The 13,400-nt window shown below is 45.0% G+C and overlaps 1 protein-coding gene across 1 annotated transcript in view; it reads left to right on the top strand.

The window, feature by feature from the left end:
• LOC118392571 (potassium voltage-gated channel subfamily D member 2-like) overlaps window positions 1-13,385 on the top strand; it is a 166,247-nt gene extending 152,862 nt beyond the window's left edge. The window contains exons 3-6 of the mRNA XM_052460228.1: window positions 7,343-7,505; window positions 11,719-11,814; window positions 12,073-12,314; window positions 13,208-13,385. Coding sequence (XP_052316188.1) covers window positions 7,343-7,505; window positions 11,719-11,814; window positions 12,073-12,314; window positions 13,208-13,385 — 679 coding nt within the window. The remainder of the gene's footprint in view (window positions 1-7,342; window positions 7,506-11,718; window positions 11,815-12,072; window positions 12,315-13,207) is intronic.
• Window positions 13,386-13,400: the final 15 nt, after the last annotated feature.

The raw sequence follows: 13,400 nt of genomic DNA, 5'->3' as shown, positions 1-13,400 counted from the left end.
ACACACACACACACACACACACACACACACACACACACACACACACACACACACACTGTATTGACCGGCCAGGTCTCCAGAGACAGGTGTGTGTAAGTGTATAGGTCCTCTGTCAGCACAAACAGGAGAGTAGGGGCAGTGGCAGGGGAAGTGAAAATGACAGATACTGGTCAGCACTTTACCTTATACCGCATAGTCAAGGGACCCGCCATGTCTCCTTGTCTGTCTGTCTGTCTGTCTGTCTGTCTGTCTGTCTGTCTGTCTGTCTGTCTGTCTGTCTGTCTGTCTGTCTGTCTGTCTGTCTGTCTGTCTGTCTGTCTGTCTGTCTGTCTCTTCATTTATCAGCTTTCTATTTACCTGTCAACATAGTTTGCCTACCTGCGTTTTACTCTGTGTTGGGGAGTAGTCACACTGCACGTATTTCAACTAGTAATTTAACTACATTTTGTAGTAGCTTGGTTGCCCAATGAAGCCGACACAATTTTAAACAACCCCTTGTTTTTTCTCTCTCCCTGACCACTGGGTTAAGCCGACACACTCTCTCTCTCTCTCTGACTGTCACAGATCCCACTACACCTTAAACATCTGACTCCAGGGGAACTTGTTCTTGCAGTCATTCTCTCAACTTTTCTCTCTCCTTTGTATTAAGTAAGGCCATCACCCACTTACGTTAAAAAAAAGCAAGAGAAGGGCTGAGAGAGCAAGACTGAGAGGGAGAAAAAAAAGAGAGATAGAGAGACTGAGTGCCAGTGCACCTTAGTGTAATTATTTAAATGCAACGGTCACTTTTCTGGCCCTGAACTCTTTCTGAGTCACCGTGCTTCTACACCTGCATTGCTTGCTGTTTGGGGTTTTAGGCTGGGTTTCTGTACAGCACTTTGAGATATCAGCTGATGTACGAAGGGCTATATAAATACATTTGATTTGATTTGATTTGACAGAGCATGCTTTGAATAAGGCTCTCATCGTTAGGGCCACACTCTCTCTCTCTCTCTCTCTCTCTCTCTCTCTCTCTCTCTCTCTCTCTCTCTCTCTCTCTCTCTCTCTCTCTCTCTCTCTCGCTCTCTCTCTCTCTCGCTCTCTCGCTCTCTCGCTCTCTCGCTCTCTCGCTCTCTCTCAATACAGCTTCATCATCAAACACTCCAGCACCACTCCTATTAACTGGCTATAGACTCTTAACTGTACGACAATCAGTGTGAAAAGATGCGGCTGAAAACATGTGGGTCAGCCAAGGTCCTGCACTGGTCAGACATAATATAATAACAGCTGTAAAAGCATCAAACAAAGTGCAGCTGCATAAAACAGTGGAAGGACTAGATTTGTCTTTCACACAAAATCGAGCAAAATCACCCTCACACACTATTACAGGGAGGAGAGAGCATGAAAAATACAAGTGGAGAGGAGAGGGGAAGAGATGAAAAGAGAGGTTGGGGAGAGGATAAGATGAGAGTTGTGGGTAGTGTTGTGGAGGCGTTGATGAGGTAGGTGTTAGACTTGAGCTCCAGGTTTAGTCTATGCAGGAAGTGTGTTTGTCGTTGTCTCTCCTTGACTTCTGCTTACGACTGTTCGCTCTCTCTCTTTCTCTCTCTCTCACTCCATCCTTGTAGAGACAGGGAGCTAACTTTGGAGTCCGTGTCTAGTCTTATTTTAGAGAGCTCTCAGGGGCATTATTGGGCATATTCTGATGAACTGTCTCCTCTCCTGATTGGTGGGTAATGGGGGGTGCGGTCGTCAAGGTGACAAGCAAAATTAGTGTCATTATGTGATCTCCCTCGTCTCCGCCCTAAACCTTGAGCTGCACCCTTTACCCACCACTCAGGAAAATGGAAGGAGATTACTCTTGACCTTGCCTTTGTGTGTGTGTGTGTGTGTGTGTGTGTGTGTGTGTGTGTGTGTGTGTGTGTGTGTGTGTGTGTGTGTGTGTGTGTGTGTGTGTGTGTGTGTGTGTGTGTGTGTGTGTGTGTGTGTGTGTGTGTGTGTGTGTGTGTGTGCGCGCGCGCGTGTGTGCGCTCATTAGTCCACCTCTTCTAATTTCATACACTTTACCTCTATCTTCTCTGAGTCATACGCAATGTGACAGTGCCCTTCACTAGAGTGCGTGTGGGCACCTTTCTGTGATTTCCTTTGTGTTTACCTCATTAAAGCACCACCACGCACACAGCCCATCCAGTCCCATTCACCTCCCCCTTGTCGTCCATTTCTCCTTTCCTCTAATCCTCTCTCCTCTGTCCTCTCAGACAGTAAACAGCTTTTGTAGGTAGAAAACGGTAAAGGGCTAGAGCCTGTCCTCTCTGGCACAGCGAGCATAGCAGCGCTGATCCGTCGCCCCTGTGTTAGCGTGGCCGTCTGTCCGCCCATCCGCCTGTCTACTTGTCACTGCGCTGTCGTTAAAACCGGCAGGGTCGCGGGGTTAATTGGCACACTGTCATATTGAATTGCGGCAGAGAGAGACAGGGAACAGAGACAGACAGATAGCAGAGAGAGAGAGAGCAGAGAGAGATAGGGCACAGAGAGAGACAGAGAGCAGAGAGAGACAGAGAGCAGAGATAGACAGGGAACAGAGAGAGATAGGGCACAGAGAGAGACAGAGAGCAGAGAGAGACAGAGAGCAGAGATAGACAGGGAACAGAGAGAGACTGAGAGCAGAGAGAGGTAGGGCACAGAGAGAGACAGAGAGCAGAGAGAGACAGAGAGCAGAGAGAGGGGAGAGATTAGAACCAACACACACACACACACACACACATAGCACTGTAATATCGAACCTATCTGATTCATCCATTGAGCTTAGAGCAGAGAAGCAGAGAAGCGGGGACTCATTGTAAGCAGGTAATCAAGCATTAGTCATTCATTATGTACAAAGCTATGTTATCACAGAGTGGGTGGCTGATACACATTCAGAATGGATACAAATCTAATTAGCCCATATTAGACCTTAGGCAGGGGCCTTTGTCTGGCTCCGATCATGTCCCTGGTAGTTCTTGTGTTCTGGAGTGGTCAAGGTCTCTCTAAAGAATACATTGTGTGGTAAGGAAAGGACAAATCCAAGCTGCCAGAGAACAGGAGGGATGCTACCTTAGTACAGACACAGGAGGCAGAGAGATGGAGGAGGGGTGAGAGAAGTAGGAGGGAGGGGAAGGACACTGCTACTGCGGTCTGTTCTGGTTGTCCAAGGCAACTGTGGCACCTTGACAGGAGGGACATTTGGGGGGGGTACAGACACAGACAGTACCCATGCTGTTGGCTCTCTCCTCTATTTATGCCTCCCTCTATCTTCTGCCCTCCAGTCTCTCTCCCCCCCTCTCTCTCTCTCTCTCTCTCTCTCTCTCTATAAATATATATATACTGTACACAGTATATATCTCCGTCCCTCTCCCCTCTCTCTCTATCTATCTCCCCTCTCTTTCCATCCCTCTTTATCTTGCTCTCCCTCTCTAGTGTTGGGAGAACCCTTGAGCAAGTCAGTTAACCCCCAACAACAACTGCTCCCTGAGCCTCACCGCACCTCTCTGATTCAGAGGGGTTAAGTTAAATGTGGGAGACACATTTCGGTTGAATGCATTCGGTTGTGCAACTAACTAGGTATCCCCTTTCCCGCTCTCTCTGTCTCTCTATCTCTCCCTCTCTCTTTCTCTCTCTCCATTACCCTCCCTCTCTCTCTCTCTCTCCATTACCCTCCCTCTCTCTCTTCCTTTCCACCCTCCCTCTTCTTCTATCTCTCTTCATGGTTAATTACAGTAACGTAATGGGAGAATTTTACTCCTTTGTTTGGGTGTAATTATGGTACAGTCTTTCATGTGCTGAGAAGATGAGCCCTGCAGCTCTTCTTAGTAATTAAATTACATTCACAAGGAGATACACTTGTACTAGAACTCATATCTAAAACACATACCCGCATACCCAATAACATACCCGCATACCCAATAACTCATATCTAAAACTAACTCATATCCATGCTCATGTCTAAAACTCATACCCATATACCCAAATAACTCGTATCTAAAACACATACCCATATACCCAATAACTCATATCTAAAACACATACCCATATACCCAATAACTTATATCTAAAACTCATACCCATATACCCAATAACTCATATCTAAAACACATACCCATAAACCCAATAACTCATATCTAAAACTCATACCCATATACCAAATAACACACATCTAAAACGCATACCCATATACCCAATAACTCATATCTAAAACTAACTCATATCCATGCTCATGTCTAAAACTCATACCCATATACCCAAATAACTCGTATCTAAAACACATACCCATATACCCAATAACTCATATCTAAAACTCATACCCATATACCAAATAACTCATATCTAAAACTCATACCCATATACGCAATAACTCATATCTAAAACTCATACCCATATACCCAATAACTCATATCTAAAACTCATACCAATATACCCAATAACTCATATCTAAAAGTAACTCATATCCATGCTCATGTCTAAAACTCATACCAGACTCATATCTAAAACTCATACCAATATACCCAATAACTCATATCTAAAAGTAACTCATACCCATGCTCATATCTAAAACTCATACCAGACTTGTATCTAAAACTCATACTCCCATTCTCATACTTAAAGCTCATACTCTAACAGTTACAGATATTATTTAAAATAAGGGTGTTATAAACTCATACCCACATCTAAAACCCAAACCAAAAATCCATATCTATAACCCATATCTAAAACCCATATCTAAAACTCATATCTAAAACCCATATCAAAAACCCATATCTAAAACCCATATCTAAAACCCATATCTAAAACTCATATCTAAAACCCATATCTATATCTAAAACCCATATCTAAAACCCATATATAAAACCCATATCTAAAACGCATATCTAAAACTCATATCTAAAACCCATATCTAAAACCCGTATCTAAAACCCATATCTAAAACCCAAACCAAAAATCCATATCTAAAACTCATATCTAAAACCCATATCTAAAACTCATATCTAAAACCCATATCTATATCTAAAACCCATATCTATATATAAAACCCATATCTAAAACCCATATCTAAAACTCATATCTAAAACCCATATCTGAAACTCATATCAAATACCCATATCTAAAACCCATATCTAAAATTCATATCTAAAACTCATATCTAAAACCCATATCTAAAACCCGTATCTAAAACCCATATCTAAAACCCAAACCAAAAATCCATATCTAAAACTCATATCTAAAACCCGTATCTAAAACCCATATCTAAAACCCATATCTAAAACCCATATCTAAAACTCATATCTAAAACCCATACCTAAAACTCATATCTAAACTCCAACTTGTATCTAAAGGGGGAGTAGGCCCACTATATACTCCTATTCAAACCACACTTTGAGCTCATACAGTTGAGGTCAGAAGACATCAGTCAGGAAGTTAAAGCTTGGTCGCAAATGGGTCTTCCAAATGGACAATGACCCCAAGCATACTTCCAACGTTGTGGCAAAAGGGCTTAAGGACAACAAAGACAAGATGTTGGAGTGGCCATCACAAAGCCCTGACCTCAAACCTACAGAACATTTGTGGGCAGAACTGAAAAAGCGGGTGCGAGCAGGGAGGCCTACAAACCTGACTCGGTTACACCAGCTCTGTCAGGAGGAATGGGCCAAAATTCACCCAACTTATTGTGGGAAGCTTGTGGAAGGCTACCTGAAACGTTTGACCCAAGTTAAACAATTTAAAGGCAATGCTACCAAATACTAATTGGCTGTATGTAAACTTCTGACCCAGTGGGAATGTGATGAAAGAAATAAAAGCTAAAATAAATTATTCTCTCTACTATTATTCTGACATTTCACATTCTTAAAATAAAGTGGTGATCCTAACTGACCTAAGACAGGGAATTTGTACTCGGATTAAATGTCAGGAATTGTGAAAAACTAAGGTGAAAAAGCTTAAGGTGTATGTAAACTTCCGACTTCAACTGTATACTGCTCTTACAAACTCATATTCAAGCTCATATCCAAAGCAGCCGACACTGACCCTCAGGATCGTGTGGTAAAGACATCACTCATCAAACAGGAATCTCTCTGTGTGTTGAAGATCTCCAGGCCCGGCTGTGAGGGTGTGTTGCCATGGTTCCAGGGGTTGCCGTGGTTGTAAATCGGTGGGCTGACTCACTGAGCGGAGGTCAGACAGACAGTGGTGGGATTTACTGAAACCCCTGAGACTACTGAAACCACATTTACTGACAGAGAGGGCTTCTGGAGGCCATGCAGGGGAGTGTGTGTGTGTGTGTGTGTGTGTGTGTGTGTGTGTGTGTGTGTGTGTGTGTGTGTGTGTGTGTGTGTGTGTGTGTGTGTGTGTGTGTGTGTGTGTGTGTGTGTGTGTGTGTGTGTGTGTGTGTGTGTGTGTGTGCCTGCGAACATGCATCTGTGTGTCTGTGTGTGCATGTTAGTTAGTTAGCATTTCAAATCAAATCCAATTTTATTTGTCACATACACATGGTTAGCAGGTGTTAATGCGAGTGTAGCGAAATGCTTGTGCTTCTAGTTCCGACAATGCAGTGAATGAGACATGTTTTTAAAGAGGGGGAAAGAAAGAGGGAGGAGGGGGAAATGAGGAGGATATAGCAGAAAAGAAACTAGGCCAAAGAGACCATTCACCAGAGAGATGGTTTGTGCTTGGCATTTTCTGTGTCATTTTGGACTTTTAAATAAACTGGGTTCTTCCTTTTCAGAAGTTTTCCGCTTTGAAATTTCCTAAAAGTATTTACCACGGGGTAATGCATTATAGGCCAACACTACAGCAAACATAAAATAAGTCATAAATAAGTCATAATCATAACATTTAATATCTACAGTGTCTTCCATCATGTATAATGTGCAGGCCAGGGGTGGGTGCTCGATGGCTCTGTAGTGCCATCAAGTGGTTGTATACTGTACTGTATCTGAGTTTACTCATTCTAATCGACGCATGGTAAAGATGACCATGACAAGACAATGGCCTACTAGGAAATGGTTGAATGTTCTCTAAAATGACACACTCAATGTTGAGTAAGTGTGTTGGTTTTCTGATTGAAGATGGGTCCTATATGCTCACAGTGTTGCTGCCCCCAAAGACAGTCCCTTATTTTCTATTCATTTAATAACCATTGTCCAGCTCCTGTCATCACTTTGGATGTACATAAAACCCCCACCCTTAAGTCCTAACTTCTCTCTCTCCTTCTCTCTCTCTCTCTCTCTCTCTCTCTCTCTCTCTCTCTCTCTCTCTCTCTCTCTCTCTCTCTCTCTCTCTCTCTCTCTCTCTCTCTCTCTCTCTCTCTCTCTCTCTTTCTCTCTCTGTACAGATATGGAGACATGGTTCCTAAGACCATTGTAGGGAAGATCGTTGGATCTGTCTGTTCCCTGAGTGGTGTGTTGGTCATCGCCCTGCCCGTGCCCGTCATCGTGTCCAACTTCAGCCGCATTTACCACCAGAGCCAGCGGGCAGACAAGAGACGCGCCCAAAAGGTACCCAACAATGTCCCACCCTCACGCTTGCCATGACACCATAGGTCTTGGGCCATAAAGGTCATGAACCCTGACCTGGAAGGGTCCAGCAGAGCAGAGTCCAGCAGAGCTGTATGTGGTTGCGGCAATGTCCAATGTCTGTGTGTGTCCGAGAATGGAATGGAACTCGCAAACATGCTGCTATGCACAGATACATACTGTACACACACTCCAGCAGAGAATGGAAACAGCAGAGAGTGAGTTGTTGGGGGGGTAGACACAGAGTGTGTTGAAGAGCACATGGAAGTTTACCCGGCTTTTGTGTTTGTGTGTGTGTGTACAAACTCAGTGTGTATGTGGGATAGTGTTTGTGTGTGTGTGTGTGTGTGTGTGTGTGTGTGTGTGTGTGTGTGTGTGTGTGTGTGTGTGTGTGTGTGTGTGTGTGTGTGTGTGTGTGTGTGTGTGTGTGTGTGTGTGTGTGTGTGTGTAACACGGGGCTGATTCTTTGATATATTAACCGTAATGGTCATACTGGACCACCCCGACTTCCACATCAATAATTAGAGCAACACCGAGACGTCTCTATGTGCAAAGGAGTGGGCTACACAATGCACACATATCATATTACATGATAATTCATGATTACTCGCTCACCCTTAAAGACATCCTCCAGTGATTTTATTACTTTTCCTTTTGAAAAGCGATATCCCAAGTATGAATACAGTAAAAGTACACACACTAAAGGGTAAAACAAATATGTTTTGAGCAAAATAGTGTTTTTTAGACAACTGCAAACTTCAAGGAGTTGGTCTGATGGTGCCATTGTGATGTCATTGACCTCCCCTCTTGCTTGAAGAACAAGAGAGGAGCATTAGGACCAAAATATGAAAGCCCCCCACACACACACACTTGTGTCTTGACTTACCTGGACCACTTATTGAGATGTGTCTTTGGTTAAGTAAATCAGGTGTTAAATGACTTGAAAAGTAGACTGGAGTAGACTTCGAGACAGACAGACAGACAGACAGACAGACAGACAGACAGACAGACAGACAGACAGACAGAAACGAGGAAAGGGGGGAAAGATGGGGAGTGAGAGAGAGAGAATGGTGGGAGAGAGGGAAGGAGAGAATGAGAGAGAGGGGGAGAGAGAGAAGGAGAGAATGGTGGGAGAGAGGGAAGGAGAGAATGAGAGAGAGGGGAGAGAGAGGGAAGGAGAGAATGAGAGAGGGGGGGGAGAGAGGGAAGGAGAGAATGAGAGAGGGGGGAAGGAGAGAATGAGAGAGAGGGGGAGGGAAGGAGAGAATGAGAGAGAGGGGGAGAGAGGGAAGGAGAGAATGAGAGAGAGGGGAGAGGGAAGGAGAGAATGAGAGAGAGGGGGGAGAGGGAAGGAGAGAATGAGAGAGGGGGAGAGGGAAGGAGAGAATGAGAGAGGGGGGAGAGAGGGAAGGAAAGAATGAGAGAGAGGGGGGAGAGGGAAGGAGAGAATGAGAGAGAGGGGGGAGAGGGAAGGAGAGAATGAGAGAGAGGGGGGAGAGAGGGAAGGAGAGAATGAGAGAGAGGGGGGAGAGGGAAGGAGAGAATGAGAGAGAGGGGGGAGAGAGGGAAGGAGAGAATGAGAGAGAGGAGGAGAGGGTGAAAAGGAGAGAATGAGAGAGGGGGGGGAGAGAAGGAAAATAACTCTTGCCCCTGTTGAGCATCCAGTTAGTAGCTCCCTCCCAAGAACAACAATCTGTTTTTCCATTTCGGAGGGATGATGACTGAGCTCTGGGGTTTGCCTGGAAACATGGATGTTAGACAGAGATACAGGGATTGCTTGTGTGTGTGTGTGCTACTGAACCTCGCTCTGTATTCCTCTATTTTATTCTATTGAACCTTTATTTCACTAGACAAGTCAGATAAAAACACTTATTTACTGGCTACCAAAAGGCAAAAGGCCTCCTTCAGGGACGGAGGCTGGGATAAAAAATATTTTAAAAATGTTTTGAATTAAATTAAAAAATATAGGACAAAACACACATCACAACGAGACAACGCAACACTACATAAAGAGAGACCTAAGACAACAACATAGCATGACAGCAACACATGACAACACAGCATGGTAGCAACAACATGACAACAACATGGTAGCAACACAACATGGCAGCAGCACAACATGGTAGCAGCACAAAACATGGTACAAACACTATTGGGCACAGACAACAGCACAAAGGGCAAGAAGGTAGAGACAACAATATATCACACAAAGCATCCACAACTCTCAGGAAGAGTGCTCATGATTGAGTCTTTGAATGAAGAGATTGCGATACAACTGTCCCGTTTGAGTGTTTGTCGCAGCTCGTTCCAGTCGCTAGCTGCAGCGAAATGAAAAGAGGAGCGACCCAGGGATGTGTGTGCTCTGTGGACCTTTAACAGAATGTGACTGGCAGAACGGGTGTCGTATGTGGAGGATGAGGGCTGCAGTAAATATCTCACATAAGGGGGCAATGCTGGTGCATGCATGTGCCTGTCTGTGCATAGTGGATACCAAGTTATTTTATTCACCAACATTCACCATAAAAGAGAGTGGCCTTGAATGAATACAGCTGCAATACAAGGTTTTCATCTAGCCACTGTCAGATAGTGGGATTTACAGGCTTGGGATTTACATGTATTACTGGAGAACATATTTATAGTCTTTCAAGAGCAATGGGTCTCTCTGCTGTTTCTAGAGGCGTTCAGAAGTGGTATGGCTTTCTGTTTTTTTATGCTCACACACTCACTCACTCACACTCATTCACACACACACACATACACGCACAATCACTCACACACTCTCACACTCACACTCACTCACGCACATCTTCAGTGGCAGGCTAAATGCATGTGTGGTTTTGTTCACAAACAGAAAACCAAGCTTGGTAGAATTGCCGCGAGGAAGAGTGGAGGGACTAGCGCTTATTTGCAGTATAAAAGCAACGGGCTGCTGAGTGACCTCATCGACGAGGTAACCGTGGATCCGAGTGGTGTTCTTTTGATTTAATCTTTTTTCAAATTTTTTTTTTGGGGGGGGTCCATGAGATGCCGGTTAGTGCATGCCGAAAACCAGATTTGGGGATGGGGACAAGGGGACGCCCCCTTCCCCTCTCTCTCATTCAGAGCTGTTAACGTCTTCCATGGTGTCCCACCTCTCTAACGTCACTATTCACCCTCGACCACCACCACTCTCTCTCTCTCTCTCTCTCATTCTCTCTCTCACCCCCACCAAGACTGCACTGGGGCTCTGGTGCCAACTAATGGAACTGGGGGTGAAGGGCTCATACTACCGCTCTTCACCGGTGTCAGTGCATCCAATCCATGAGGCTTGGCCACAAGGTGGGGGTGGGGGGCGGGGGGGTAGAACTGCCTCCCCTCACCTTCGAATGGTGAAACGGGTCCCTCTGCAACCACCCTCATCCCTACTTCTCTGCTCTTGTTCTTGTTCTTCTTCTCCTTTATCTGCTATTTCATTTCCGTGTGTTTATTTTTTTTCTCACGTGCATTTTGGATTGCCCACATTTTAGCAAGGACTATGGGTATGACATCATCAGAACGCGTCATGGAACGCCATCACATGGAAGAATGAGATGCATGACATCAGCCAGCTGCCGACGCCACATGCGGGGGCGGAGTCAAAGTGACGCAGTGAAGCTTATTGGAGGACGGTGTCCCACACATAAGTTCCAAGTTCTGAGTTCCAAATTCCACATGTCCGAAGACCAGGATTTTATAGACATTCCCCTTGGTTCATTCCTCTGCGTCTCATTGAATCCGGCCCAGTATGGAAAGGCTACGGTGGCTCTCGTGGGTCAAATGAGGCTTGAGTCAACACTGACCAACAGAAAAACAGAAAGACAGACACTAACATCAGGGCAAATAGGCCTCTACCAGTATACACATCAACAACAGACGTCTTGAAATGTTTTTGTTGTTGTTGAAAGGCTGAGTTTGAACCATTGAGTGATTGATCAAACACCATGGGAGGACATTGAGCTTGGAGGGGGGAGATCAATGGAGATGGACAGACCCTAATGTTCTCATAATGTTCCTGTGCCACAGCAGGAGGTTGCAGTAACGTTGTAAGAGCATTATCCCCGTCCCTCTCTGTCTCCTGCTCTGGTTGGTTGGTCCCCTGTCTACCCCGTGGAAGGACATGTTTTGTAGTCTGTTTCAAGTGTTAATATGCGCCCATCTTTGTTTTTGTGCCCAAAAGGCATCAAAGGCAGCAGGCCAGGCGCTGGTGTGCAAGGCCAATCCCATGTTCGATACGCACCACAATCACCTATTGCACTGCCTGGAGAAGACCACGGTAAGAACAATGCTTTACCAATGACTGTGGTGGAGAATAGGAGACATATCCACTGCTGTTATCTATGTTCATGAAGAAGCAGAAGCCATGAATTAAGAGTACAAGCATTTCGCTACACCCACAATCTATTAACCAAGTATATGTGACCATTAAAATGTGATTTGAAGAGTATTGTTTTGTCTCGAAACTTGTCCACAAAAGTAACATGTGGTCTCTCTATCTCTCTCTCTCTCATTCCATTCTCCCCCTCTTTCTTAGAATCATGAGTTTGTGGATGAGCAAACGTTTGAGACCAGCCTACTGGAGGTTTCCATGGTGAAGCATCCGCCTCACTCCCCCTCCCTCTCCTCTGGCTCCTCCTCCCAAGGCCTGTCGTGCTGCTCGCGACGCAACAAGAGGAAGAGCTTCAACGTGCCCAACTCCAACATGACTGGAGGGCATAGGAACAGCATCCAGGAGCTTAGCACCATCCACATCAGAGAGAGACCCATCACTAACAGGTACAGACATACATGCAGTGTACACACACATGAACAGTATCGTCTCTATTTTCACAAATTATTTCCCACTTGTTTCACAAGAAGCTAAAAGTACTATGGAAGCTGATGATTGCACACGCTACACATCAGCACCTACAACGAGTGAGCTCACTGAGACTCTAAGCAGGGCTTTACATTCAGTATCAGAATGGGTAATTAACAATAAATTGACCTTAAATCCATCTAAAACTCTTGGTTTCATATTATTTATTTTATTTTACGTATTTATTTATTTGTATTTCATGTTCTTGTCTAGAACTGTTCTGTACTTGGTGATGTATGTGTATGTATGTATGTTTTATGTGGACCCCAGGAAGAGTAGCTGCTACATGTGCAGTATCTAATGAGGATCCTAATAAACTAAACTAAACAGTATACAAACACACACACTGTATACACACAAATACACACATTAACGAATAGAATGAAGGACCGATTGACAACAGGTACACACACACACACACACACACACACACACACACACACACACACACACACACACACACACACACACATATACTTAATATATATTCATAGACCACATAATATACACACAAATATGCATTCATAGTGGTTGCTATGGCAGCATCGCACACACACACACACACACACACACACACACACACAAACACACTGTGCCAGTCTCTTCCCATGGTGAGTCAGTGTGTTGGTATGCTGGCTATGTCCAGCTGTGGCGTGGTGTTGGGTGTATGTGTGGTCCCACTGGTCTGGCCTGGGAACCCTGGCCATGGAATGGACAGTTGTCTTATCTCTCTGTGTTACTAAACACTGGACCACTTTCTCTCTGGCTGGCCATCCTCTTTGTCTCTGTCTATTTCACCCCCCATCTCCAGCCGCTCCAGTCTGAACGCTAAGTTTGAGGAGACGGTGCCTCTGAACTGCAAGCAGCCCTACATCACGGCGGCCGTCATCACACTGCCCACACCGCCCGTCACCACGCCCGAGGACGACGGCTCCGCCTCCTCCCCCGACTACTCACAAGCCAACATCGTCAGAGTGTCCGCCCTCTAGGGCCCTCGCCTCCCC

This window comes from Oncorhynchus keta, chromosome 13, assembly GCF_023373465.1.
Source record: "Oncorhynchus keta strain PuntledgeMale-10-30-2019 chromosome 13, Oket_V2, whole genome shotgun sequence".
Taxonomy (NCBI): Eukaryota; Metazoa; Chordata; class Actinopteri; order Salmoniformes; family Salmonidae; genus Oncorhynchus; species Oncorhynchus keta.
The sequence above is the reverse complement of the archived record's forward strand: the minus strand, read 5'-3'. Positions and strand labels throughout refer to the sequence as shown.